Here is a 12501-nt window from a genome sequence, read left to right as displayed (position 1 = left end):
GTAATGTAGTATAATGTAGTGTAGTGTAATATAATGTAATGTAGTATAATGTAGTGTAGTGTAATGTAGTGTAATGTAGTATAATGTAGTGTAGTGTAATATAATGTAATGTAGTATAATGTAGTGTAGTGTAATGTAGTGTAATGTCCATATGTGTGTATTTCTCTGTTTCCAGCAAAGCCTACAGCGCCACCTTGTGATGCACGATCCGCTGAGGCGCAAACAGGTCAGATGCTTACACACACACACACACACACACACACACACACACGCACGTGCACGCACACACACACACACACACACACACACACACAGACAGACACACACACACACACACACACACACACACACACACACACACACACACACACACACACACACACAGACAGACACACACACACACACACACACACAGACACACACACACACAGACCAAAGCGAGCAAACAGGTGAGAGACAGACCCACATGGTCCAGGAGATCGGTGATGCATATCTGTGTCAATCCCATCTAAGTACAATAAACTGGAACAGCATAATAAAGTCCACAACACCAGGAAACAGCTGATGAGGGGCAGGCTTCCTGAAACCGCATTAAAACATTAACACTCATTAATCATCAAGACGTCATTCATACCTTTTTTTCGTTCCAGCAACACACACACACACACACACACACACACACACACACACACACACACACACACACACACACACACACACACACACACACACACACACACACGCACACACACAGTCATCCTGTAACTCTGTATTTATTACAAGGGCTGGGTAAAATAATCGATTTAATCGATAATCGATTGATTTGGTCTAAAATTGACATAATCAATTCACAGGACACAAAATGGATTTTTTGGTTATTTTTCTTTTTTTTTGTTTTTTTGTTTAATTTAGGTCTATGGAAAATACCCAGTAGATATTAGTCAATTAGGCCTAGGCCTACTTATTACAAATTAGCAATCTGTTAACACTCTCAAGCCACAGCCCTTTGACATTTTTATATAAAAATAGGCAACAGCATCTTTTGGGGGAAATCCGGGCACCAAGAAGGGAACGGATTGAATCGATTCGGAATGAATCGAATCGAATCGAATTGAATCGTGATTAATCTATTCAAAGCCCTAAGAATCGAAATCGAATTGATAGAGGAACATGGCTGCGATACCCAGCCCTATTTATTACTGTGTAATGATTCTGAGACACCTCCGTTAAGTCGTGTGGTGTTGTTGCCACCGTGACCCCTATGCCTTCATTCACCGCGTTTTTTTGTTCATTTCACAGACGAAACCTCGAAAAATCACCAAACAGCGGGTAAGGCTTCACGTGCACTTCACAAGCACAAATCTGTGTGGCTTCAGGGTTATTCTCCCAGTAAACAACACTTCATGATTTCACTTCTCTATCTATTCTGGCTCTTGCCAGTTCTCTCACGTTGCCCCATAATGCACAGAACGCTGTAATAGTCGTTTAAAAGATTTTTTACTACCATTGTACACAGTGCCTTTGGCATCTCACACAGTGCCTTTGGCATCTCACTATATGTCTGTCTTGCATGGTCCACATGTTAGCTGTGATCAAAGTGAATAAGAATTTCCCCTGGGACAATAAAGGCTATCGATCTACGTCTATCGATCTATCTATCTATCTATCTATCTATCTATCTATCTATCTATCTATCTATCTATCTATCTATCTATCTATCTATCTATCTATCGATAGATAGATAGATAGATAGACAGATAGACAGATAGATAGATAGACAGATAGACCAATAGATGGGATTCGTTCGATCCGATCTATCGGCCTATCTGCGTATCCATCTGCCTATCCTAGTAATACATTACAACTAAGAGCTTCAGATAACAGCCACCTCATAACAGGGTGTGTGTTATAATGAATACATAGAATTTGATGGTGGCAAGTGTTCATTGAAAAGGTGTGGGCAGCATGCATTCTGGAAATGAACTACTAAAAATATTACACAGTGCACCTTTAACGGTCTACCCATGTCTTCATCTGCACCGTTAAAGGGACACTGTGTGAGATTTGTAGTTGTTTATTTCCAGAATTCATGCTGCCCATTCACTAATGTTGCCTTTTTCATGAATACTTACCACCACCATCAAATTCTAAGTATTCATTATGACTGTAAAAATTGCACTTTTCATACATGAAAAGGGGGATCTTCTCCATGGTCCGCCATTTTGAATTTCCAAAAATAGCCATTTTTAGCTGCATAGTTGGATCATACTAGAAAAAAATTGTTTATTACTTAGTAAACTTTCATGTAAAGATCAAATTTGGCAATAGGCAGCCCCGTTTCAATGAGCAGCATAGTTGCAGTACCTTTTTTGACCATTTCCTGCACAGTGTCCCTTTAATGTAATGTCTTCATCTTCTTCAGGAGAGGAAGGTGAGGAAGGCTCCTCCTAAGAGATCTCTGGCGTCTCACCTGACCGGCTTCAACCCAGACTGCACCCTCACCTCGCTGGACGACCTGGAGGCAGATGATCCACTTACCGAGTCCAGAACCAATACCCTTCCCCAGTCCATAAACAGCCCCTTACCCTTACCCAGGTCCAGATCAAGTCTCCTTCCTGAGTCCAGAACTAGCCCCCTCCCCGAGTCCACATCCAATACCCTCCCCGAGTCTAGACCCAATATCCTCCCTGGGTACACAACCACTACCCTTCCTGAGTCCAGACCCAATCCCCTCCCCGCGACCACAACCAATACCCTCCCCGAGTCTAGACCCAATCCCCTCCCTGGGTACACAACCAATCCCCTTCCTGAATGCACCCTCACCAACCTGGATGACCCTGAGTACACCATCCTCACCTTTGATATCATCGATGCTGATACTCCCCTTCCCGAGTCTAGACCCAGTCCTTTTCCCGAGTCTATGACCAATCCCCTCCCCCAGTCTAGAACCAGTCCTTTTCCCGAGTACAGAACCAATCCCCTTCCCGAGTCTAGACCCAATCCCCTTCCTGAGTCTAGACCCAATCCCCTCCCCAGCGCTGCTCACCCTGCCCAGTGCCCTGAGGTGGCCGGCTGGCTGGCAAACTCTTTCTGCTCAACGCTCGACATCCTGGAGTTATGACGGTCCACTTATCGAGTCCAGAACCAATTACCAACCCCCTCTCTGAGTTCAGACCCAATACCCCTAGGGCGGTGGTGGCTCCGGTGGTAGAGGAGCCGTTAGGCAGCCAGAAGGTTGCAGGTTCGAGCCCCGCACTGCCTGACCCCCATCGTTGTGTCCTTGAGCAAGATGCTTAGCCCCAAGTTGCTCCTGGTGGCAGGGTGGTACCCTGCGTGGCAGCCACGGCCACCGATGTGTGAATGAGAGTGTGAATGGGTGAATGTGAGGCATACAATGTAAAGCGCTTCGAGTGCCCGAAAGAGTGGAAAGGCGCTATAGAAATGGGTCAAAGACGTGCAAAATGGCAGTCATTCAGTGTAACGGATGCCTTCTGCTGAATAACTGTAAAAAACATGACTCTTTTTATTTTTATTTATTGTTACAGGGAATTCATGAAGGCTTCGGCTGTCATCCATTCACTTGAAACATCTTCAAAGTCATGTTTTTTTGCAGTTACAGTCGGCGGAAGGTGTCCGTAACACTGAATGACAAAGACGTCTTTGACCCAAATGCAGTCCGTTTACCCTTCCCGACTCTAGACCCAATCCCCTCCCCAGTCCCCCCTCCCCAGTGCTGCTCACTCTGCTCAGTTTAGTGAAGTACCAACTGCACAGCAAAATCCTGTGTGTGTGTTCAACATGCTGCAATGGCCCTGCTATGAAGGACTCTGTCTGTTCAACATGAAGGACTCAATGCTGCTCCAGCTGTGTTTGAAGTTACGTACACATTGCTGGCTGGCTGACCGGCTGACTGACTGGCTGTCTAAAAGTGATGCATCCTGGGCCTGAAATAGTAGGCCTTCTGGTTCTTCTTGTCAACGCTTGCACATGAAGTCAGAAGTGCATTCTGGTCTGAAAATGTTGAATTATGGTTTTTCTCTTAACCATAACGCACCTAATGTTGTATTCATAATGACAGCTTGATCACACAAAGTATTTTTACAATTTTATATTTTGTACAATCCTTTTGTACAACGTCCACCTATGTGGTACGCTGATGTTTTGAGAAAATGTGGTTTCAATCCTCGGGGTATTCCAAGAATCTGGCTTACTACTAAACCAGGTTACGGTAACCTTGAGGTAGTGGTAAATCACCTAATAGAAGAGCCTGAGGTGCTCATTTTCTTAACCAAATGACATCTATGGGCTGTCTATTAGAAGGAATACCACTTCCTGTAGGTTAACTCAGCCAAGTTTGTCACTTAACCAAGTTAACCTTGAGGTAGTGGTAAATCGTCTAATAGAAGAGCCTGGAGTCTTCATTTTCTTAACTAAATGACAGCTGTGGAATGTCTATTAGCAGGATTACCCCTTACTGTAGGTTACCTCAGTCAAGTTTGTCACTTAACCAAGTTAACCTTGAGGTAGTGGTAAATCGTCTAATAGAAGAGCCTGGAGTGCTCATTTTCTTAACCAAATGTCATCTGTGGGTTGTCTATTAGAAGGATTACCCCTAACTGTAGGTTTGGTTACCTTAGCCAGGTTTATGATCACCTAATCATGCTCTTGGCATAACCCTCTGGATGCATTGTCTTAAGCAACTTGGCCTGTCTGTCAAACTAAATGATTTCCTCATGTGGACAGTAATTAGTAACCTGGCTCTCACGCAGATGGATTGTCAAGATGCACGAAGCACTAGGGGGTCTCGCGAGAGCCAGGCTAAGTAATTATTGTCCTTGTTCAGAGATGGCTGTATTGTGCACCCATCAAACTGTGTTACATTGCGTTCATGAGCTTTGCTTTAAATGCTGATAATAATTAAATTAATAATTAATATTATACAGAATTTCTGGTTCAAATTCTGAGAATGTTCAAGAATGTGTTTGCCTGTGTTTATATTTCTGTATTGTTCACAGGAGGTAAATACATATATTTTTAAATCTCTGAAATGTTTTGTTGTGATATCATTCTTGCATTCTTAATACATCAAGGAATAAGTTACCCAGGGGCGGAGCTATAGGGAGGGCGAGCAGGGCATTTGCCCCTGGGCCCAGGGCACTCTTGTATTGGTGGTGGGGGCCCTATTGTGACCTTGGCAGGCCGTATGGGGGGCCCTATAAGTGTTTTGCCCTGGGGCCCTGCTGTGTGCAATTGTTCCGGCCCTGAAATTACCTGCCAAAGTGGCTGATTAGACTGAAGTTGTTACTGGCCACGGCCAAGTTTGATCCATTTTCGGCCGGTTGGCAGGTGACAATGTCGAGGCCAACTTAAACGACCAGTTCAATCAATTTCAATATGCTGTTGTATTGCTCACGCTACCCTTGATTTATCTGTACCCGGTGATGCCACATTTTTTGGCTAAGCCCTTTCCGAGATATGAGCTATTCTAATGGGGGCAGCGTTTGTTTACATTTTTTTTTTTTAAATGAACATAGGCCTACTCCACATATGCTAGTTGCTAGTTGTCTGCTGATGTTGTAAAACCTTTCGGATGTTTTTGGGAATAAATAAAAAATAAATTACTCTGAAGGAGTATTTTCAGCAGTACTATCATGGTGCTCATCAAACAGACAATTTGTGGAATATCAAGTAATTGCTTTTAAAGATTTAGGGGCGGAAAGTGTTCATTGATAAGTCTGAAGAGTGGGACCTGTACCACAGTGGTGTAGTCTACGTAGAATGCAGGTATACAGAGTATACCCACTTTTACATTTCAGGGATTTCAGTATACCCACTTAAAATTGATTGATCATTGTTTTGATTAGCACAAATATATACAGTATGTATACCCACTTCAAAAAAATGCTCAAATATACAGTATACCCACCATAAAAAAGTAGACTACACCACTGCTGTACAATATTGCAGCACGGTACAGCAAACATGTCATGAGACTGAGAGCCCTTATGGGTTAGTTGGTGTGTAAAACACCCATTCTGTTTCTAAATATAAAACACATTTTCATGTCATTTCTAGGATTACAGTGCGCATCCAGTGATTTTGATCTTGATGGAGCTATATAAAACCACCATGTCAATACCTTTGGGTGCAAGACATATGACACTTTGCAGAGCATGCCCTAGAATCTCTAGGGCCTACATCAACTACATCACTTGCACTTAAAACTGCCATCTCTCAAAGAATCAGATTTCCACGACAGAAATTTCAGCGACACATTTTATTTACATTTCAGGCACGCTTTCTTCCCCTGCCTTGTCTTAACGCCGCCTTGCCCACCTCTCCCTCTCTCAGGGTTCCCCACTGACCAGACAGCATTGTGGGGTGTTATGAAGTCGGGCAAGTGCTAATTGTTGCGTGCACCGGACCGGTATATAATATATTACATGTATTTGTGGCCGTTGATCAATTTGTGGAGCTCAATTTTCCATACTGTGATGCTGCCTGTGCCAAAGAATGGTCTGGTAAACACTACAGCTTCCCTTTTGAGACTAATGATTGAGATTCTCCAAGACACAGCATCAGCATACTCCTCAAAAACTTCCACAGAAACAGTTTCATTTCAGTGCAGCTGGGGGCTATTCCAAGAAGCTGGTTCAGTAGTAATCCAGGTTGAGTTAACCTTGAGGTAGAGGTAAATTATCTAATAGAAGAGCCTGGAGTCCTCATTTTCTTAAACCAAATGTCATCTGTGGGCTGTCTATTAGAAGGATTACCACTTACTGTAGGTTACTTAACCAAGTAGTGGTAAATCGTCTAATAGAAGAGCCTGGAATTTTCATTACTAAATGACATCTGTGGGCTGTCTATCACCAGGTTTACCACTTCCTGTAGGTTAGATTAGCCAGTTTTATCACTAAGAGTGCATCTTAATATGCCACCTTGCCTCCTCCACTTGCGCTTGTCTCCTCGCCCCGCCTCCTGGCCCCTCCTCCGTGGAGAAAACGATAAAGTTTCCCAGCTGTCAGCCTCGCCACAACAACTTTTGAGGGACTGTTTTTCATTCACCATCCCAATTGCAAACGAGAAAAAGACTCTACAATTGAGCTTTTGCAAGATATTGAAATATAATGCTGTTGTCAGTGATGTCATCATGACGAGAAGCGAGTGGAGGAGGCAAGTGGAGGAGGCAAGGTCACATATTGGGATGCACCCATGGTCTTGGAATACCCCCCCTGGCTATGTTCCAGTCTGAAGGCACGTTCAGGCCGACAGAACCGACTGCCGGTGTCCCGCTCCCGCACCATATCTCGAACCGGCTGGTGTGTTCATGCCGCAAGTCTGAGCGTTCGGGACCCAGAAAGTTGGGTCGCAATGTGAACAAATACTTTTTTTCTCTTTGAGCCGTGATGACAACGTTAGACGTCAGGTACATCCGGGTAACACATGGGCACACATGGAAAAGTTCAGAGCTCGGTGTGAACGCGGGTGGTTTGCAGACAAGGACTTTAGTTCCGTAACTATAACTGGCGTGAGAACGAGCACCGGCAGCGTTCTGGTCGGCCTGGACACAGTGTCAGTGGGGCTCAGTCTGCTTGTCCACGCAGCTCTCCTTAGCAGCAGGAGTAGAGGGCTGGCTAGAGGGAGCAGGAGCAGGAGGAGCAGGAGGAGGAGGAGGAGGAGGAGTGTCTGTGGATGCTGCTGCTGCTGGTCCTGATGCTGAGCCGGTTGCCATGGCGGCGGCGCGCATCTCCTTGGCGCTGGGCGGCCTGATGGTGCAGGATGCGGCTCGGCCTTCACGAACGGCACGAGACGGAGACACGAAGCCGAATGGCACGTCCATCTGAGACAACATGGACTCCAGAGTCTTATCCTGCAAGCACACAAATGTCAATTCTCATTTGTCTGTTGTGGGTTAGTATGCGTGTTGTTGTCTCCAACTTAAAAACAGAACTGAATGTGTATAAATAAATGCGTCATATTTTGAAATGCTTTTCACAATAAAGCTTTGAAATAGATTTGAATTGAATAAATAAAATGTTTCGTATTTCCTAAATACAGGGTTGCTCACCAGCGGTTGTGAGGCGTCAGGTGTGTTGCCGCGGTGACCGGTCTTGAGCGTGACCCGGATGTGGTGCTTCTTGTCCAGCCAGGAGGCCACCTGACGCAGCTTAGTGCGGAGGTCAGCAGGGGCGATGTCAGACGACCACGTCAACTCCTTCACCTTAGTGGGAGCTGAGGAGGGAGGTGAAACTTAAGACCATGTACAGTACATCACCGGTATATTATTACTTTGCTGACGCTTTTATCCACAGCCATTTACAGGGTATTGGTTACAGTCCCTGGGGCAATGTAGGGTTAGGTGCCTTGGTACAGGGTATTGGTTCCAGTCCCTGGGGCAATGTAGGGTTAGGTGCCTTGCTCAAGGGCACTTCAGCCATGGATGGAAATGTATGGTTAGTTTATTGGAGGATATAAGAGGAATATTGGTGTTTGCAATTCAACAGGTAGTTCTTGTGTGGTAGCCGTGGCTAGTGGTTAGGGAGGTGGCCTTACAATTGGAGGGTTGCATGTACTAATCCCATCCTCTTTACCTCTCCCTAGACCTTCATCCATGGCTGTAGTGCCCTTGAGCAAGACACCTAACCCCACGTTGCTCCAGGGACTGTAACCAATAACCTGCTTTGTCGTTTTTTATGCAATATCCCATTGGCAACTACACAAGTTGCTAACTGGCTAACAACTACGCTTTTGAGAAATGCACCCCTCTTCACCCGTTCGTGTGCTCACCTGGCGTGTTCTTGTTCTTGTATCTCTTAGTTAATATATCATTATACATCTTCTCACCTGGTTTGCTCTTCACCTGCTCGTCTCCTCACCTGGCTATACATCACCTGGTTTGTTCGTGTCCTCATCTGGCTATATATCTTCTCACCTGGCTATACTGTATCTTCTCACCTGGCTATATATCACCTGACTATATATCTATATATCACCTGGCTATATATCTCCTGGCTATATATCTCCTCACCTGGCTATACATCTCCTCACCTGGCTATATATCACCTGGCTATATATCTCCTGGCTATATATCTCCTCACCTGGCTATACATCTCCTCACCTGGCTATACATCTCCTCACCTGGCTATACATCTCCTCACCTGGCTATACATCTCCTCACCTGGCTATATATCACCTGGCTATATATCTCCTGGCTATATATCACCTGGCTATATATCACCTGGCTATATATCACCTGGCTATATATCACCTGGCTATATATCACCTGGCTATATATCACCTGGCTATATATCACCTGGCTATATATCACCTGGCTATATATCTCCTCACCTGGCTATATATCACCTGGCTATACATCACCTGGCTATATATCTCCTCACCTGGCTATACATCTCCTCATCTGGCTATATATCACCTGGCTATATATCTCCTGGCTATATATCTCCTGGCTATACATCTCCTCTCCTGGCTATACATCACCTGGCTATATATCACCTGGCTATATATCACCTCACCTGGCTATACATCACCTGGCTATACATCTCCTCATCTGGCTATATATCACCTGGCTATACATCTCCTGGCTATATATCTCCTGACCTGGTTTGTTCTTGTTCTTCTCGTGCAGCCTCATCTGCTCCTGGTGTATCTGTTTGCCCGTCATGAGTCGGAACACGGGGGGGTCCGCCCGCTCGTTCACGGCCACCAGCTTCTTGCCCGTCTCCTCCATCATACGGATCACGTCGGCACGGTGATGGGTACCCAGGTTCTCGCCCTCGTCGCTAAGCAACAACAGGTGGCGATGGTGGATCTTGCGGCCCACGCTGCTGATGGTCTGGCGAGCGCGAGGGTCGACCTTCACTTTGACCTTCTTGACCTTCTCGTCAGACTCCTCTGATGAAGACAAGACAATAACAGACATTATTTATGAAGACAATAACAACGCGTTTCGCCTCTGTGCGTCATCAGGTTCGAACAAGTGTGCGGTAAACTTTTTTCTTTTGAAGTATTGCATATTCCTGCGTTTACCAGCACCTAGAAGCTGTGCATGGATCTTTGAACTTTTACAATAACAAGCTTATTATACGCAATCTCGCAGCCGCCAGCGTCACTGACTGCACTGCTAGAGAGACACAACACTATGCATACTAGGCCTTCTGTATTGCTGCCCCCACCCTTTGTAACAGTCTACCTCTCCATATCTGCAAAGCCTCACACTGGCTACGTTCAAAAAAACACCTAAAATCACATTTATTCACTGAGGTCTATGGTCCCTAACCACCCCAACTCCACTTCCAAAAAATAAAGAAAGAAAATATTTAAAATAGCGTACCGCTGTCTGCCGTGTCCCCACTGTGTGTTGAGAACGCAGCGGCGGTTGTGTTCCGGAACCCTCCTGAAGCAGACCAGACCGTTGCCCTGGGAGACACCGAGCCGGACCAGAAGACGCACGAAGAGTGGCAGGCAGCATGATGATGATAATGAGGATGGAGACCCAGCATCCCCGTCGCCCTTGGAGATGCAGCCAAGCTCCACCCCCTGCTGAAGGTCAAGGAGATCTGGGCGAGGAGACGGGGCAGCCGGAGTGCAGACATCGCCCTTGAGGAGCAGAGCAGAGGTCAAGGTCACAAGGGAACTCAAAGGCCAAGTCATGGAAACACGAGGATACAAGGAGTATTTGTCATATACATACAGAAACGAATGAATGAATGGCTGGTGCAAAACAAGTGTGCATAAGAAAGGTGTGTGTGTGTGTGTGTGTGTGTGTGTGTGTGTGTGTGTGTGTGTGTGTGTGTGTGTGTGTGTGTGTGTGTGTGTGTGTAAGTGTGTGGAGGTGAGACGTTCACATGAACTGTTTGTAAGGAGGGATACAAGGATTCTTTATTAGGATATAAGGATGTTTATTTAATACATGCAAACAGCATACAGCTGTGAAGAATGTGTGGTGAAATGGCAGGTGATCTCTAGGCTGTACATGGGGTACATGGGGCGGTTTCATGTGTGTCTAATCTGAATCGAGCAAATAGAAGTTCAGTAGAATAAAAGTGAAGTGTGCTGTGCTGTGGACCAGTAGACATCAGTGATGGTGACTGAGGAAAGTGAAAACATGTCTCCAACACTCGTCCCATAACAGGAAGGAAGCAGAGCTATTAAGGATTTAGTAAGACAGCTAATGTGGATATTATGACCATACAAACAAACCAGAAGCACAAGGCCAAGAATTAAACCACAGTGCAGGATCACTTCACCAAGACAGATTACTAGGCAGACAGTAGTCTAGTGCAGCTTTTAATACAGGGTTAGGTTTAAACCTACAGTCCAGACTGCAAGCCGAGTGGCATGAGGACACTGCATGTGTGCTGTCACAGCATAGGCCTACTTCCTTTATATTATAAGGGCAATCAGAAAAGAGGGAATGACCATCGCATCACGGCGAAGGAGAGTTTGGCAAAGGCGTGTTGCTGCAGGGGTGTATGATTGCTTGTAGTGACTGACTACACGAAGCTAAAATATTACATTTGCTTCGCCTTCAACTAGTGAAACCAGACAGTCAGCCCTTCACAACTCACAAGTAGCTCATTATGACATGTCTGACACACGTATAGAGTTCTTCAGCGGAAGCGGAAGCATGTAGTAGATTGTAGTCTTTCATGTTAGCATTTAAGGACGTCCTGGTTCCTATCGGCTTCCGGCCTCCATTGGGAATGAATAGGGGTAAATTTCAAATAAGCTCCGAGTGCAAGCACGCGCTTAGCGAACCCCCGCAAACTGTCGAGGGTGTTAAAAATAGGCGGTAGGTATGACATGGTTGATCATTTTGTGTCAAACTTCGACATAAATACGATGTTGCGTCCATATGCTAAACCCGGAAGCTTTTGGCGACTACAGAAACGGCGCCAGTATCTAACGGCATGTACGTGCGGAAGGTTGTACCCATGGCAACCAAAGGAAAGTATGTAGTTCGGAAGTTTTAATGATCAGAAAGGGGTTAGCAATATTGAATTATAATCGTCATGATTTAACATGTGAATACACCAACATGATGATACGATCCGTTCCACTAATGAGAAAGGGATGCGGGGACACGCTAATGTTCGTTGTTGCCGTGCAACTTATATTTTTGCCAAACCTGAATCTCTATGGCGTTTTGCAATGTAAAAAATCGCCAGGGAACCGGTAGTCCAAACGCCGCATACAAGTTGACGTCAACGCTGAAGAGCTCTATTACCTCCTGTATGCATACCTTGTCAAAACAAAATCAGTTGTGTGTAGCTACCTGGTTTTGCTGCAGACGACTTGGGTATTTCGTTTAAGGCGTCGTTGGGATGGGGTGGAATTGCATGGCAAATGTACTCAACAAGTAAGCTGCAGTCAATTTAACATTTATAACAACAACCGAATGGTTGGTTATTAACATTCACATGTCGACCTCCATCTTTCCGTGACTTGCTCAGAGGTGAAACGATCAAAACTGATGAAACA

General features: G+C 45.2%; 2 protein-coding genes across 2 annotated transcripts in view; one reads left to right on the top strand and one right to left on the bottom strand.

Annotated features, from left to right (window-relative positions):
• gtf3aa (general transcription factor IIIAa) overlaps window positions 1–3121 on the top strand; it is a 15211-nt gene extending 12090 nt beyond the window's left edge. Inside the window, exons 9-11 of the mRNA XM_063211979.1 lie at window positions 176–226; window positions 1300–1329; window positions 2423–3121. Of these exons, the coding sequence (XP_063068049.1) occupies window positions 176–226; window positions 1300–1329; window positions 2423–3121 (780 nt within the window). The remainder of the gene's footprint in view (window positions 1–175; window positions 227–1299; window positions 1330–2422) is intronic.
• A 4404-nt stretch (window positions 3122–7525) lies between these two features.
• Window positions 7526–12459, bottom strand: mtif3 (mitochondrial translational initiation factor 3). Its single transcript, XM_063212836.1, has 5 exons — window positions 12296–12459; window positions 10352–10617; window positions 9619–9912; window positions 8069–8232; window positions 7526–7870 (listed from the first exon to the last, which is right to left on the bottom strand). Exons 2-5 carry the CDS (start codon window positions 10611–10613, stop codon window positions 7574–7576), a joined length of 1017 nt encoding a protein of 338 aa, XP_063068906.1. The 5' UTR covers window positions 10614–10617; window positions 12296–12459; the 3' UTR covers window positions 7526–7573.
• Between the last annotated feature and the right edge of the window lie 42 nt (window positions 12460–12501).

Source organism: Engraulis encrasicolus, chromosome 12 (genome assembly GCF_034702125.1).
Source record: "Engraulis encrasicolus isolate BLACKSEA-1 chromosome 12, IST_EnEncr_1.0, whole genome shotgun sequence".
Lineage (NCBI taxonomy): Eukaryota > Metazoa > Chordata > Actinopteri > Clupeiformes > Engraulidae > Engraulis > Engraulis encrasicolus.
Note: the sequence above shows the minus strand (reverse complement) of the source record. Positions and strands in the feature narration are given on the sequence as shown.

Excerpts from the sequence above, each read along its gene's own strand:
- mtif3 (XM_063212836.1), bottom strand. The coding sequence starts at position 10,613 with ATGTCTGCACTCCGGCTGCCCCGTCTCCTCGCCCAGATCTCCTTGACC. Across the intron at positions 9,913-10,351 it reads TGGGGACACGGCAGACAGCG|AGGAGTCTGACGAGAAGGTC; the intron begins GTACGCTATTTT and ends TGTCTTCATCAG. Across the intron at positions 8,233-9,618 it reads GAAGAACAAGAACAAACCAG|CTCCCACTAAGGTGAAGGAG; the intron begins GTCAGGAGATAT and ends CTCCCTCCTCAG.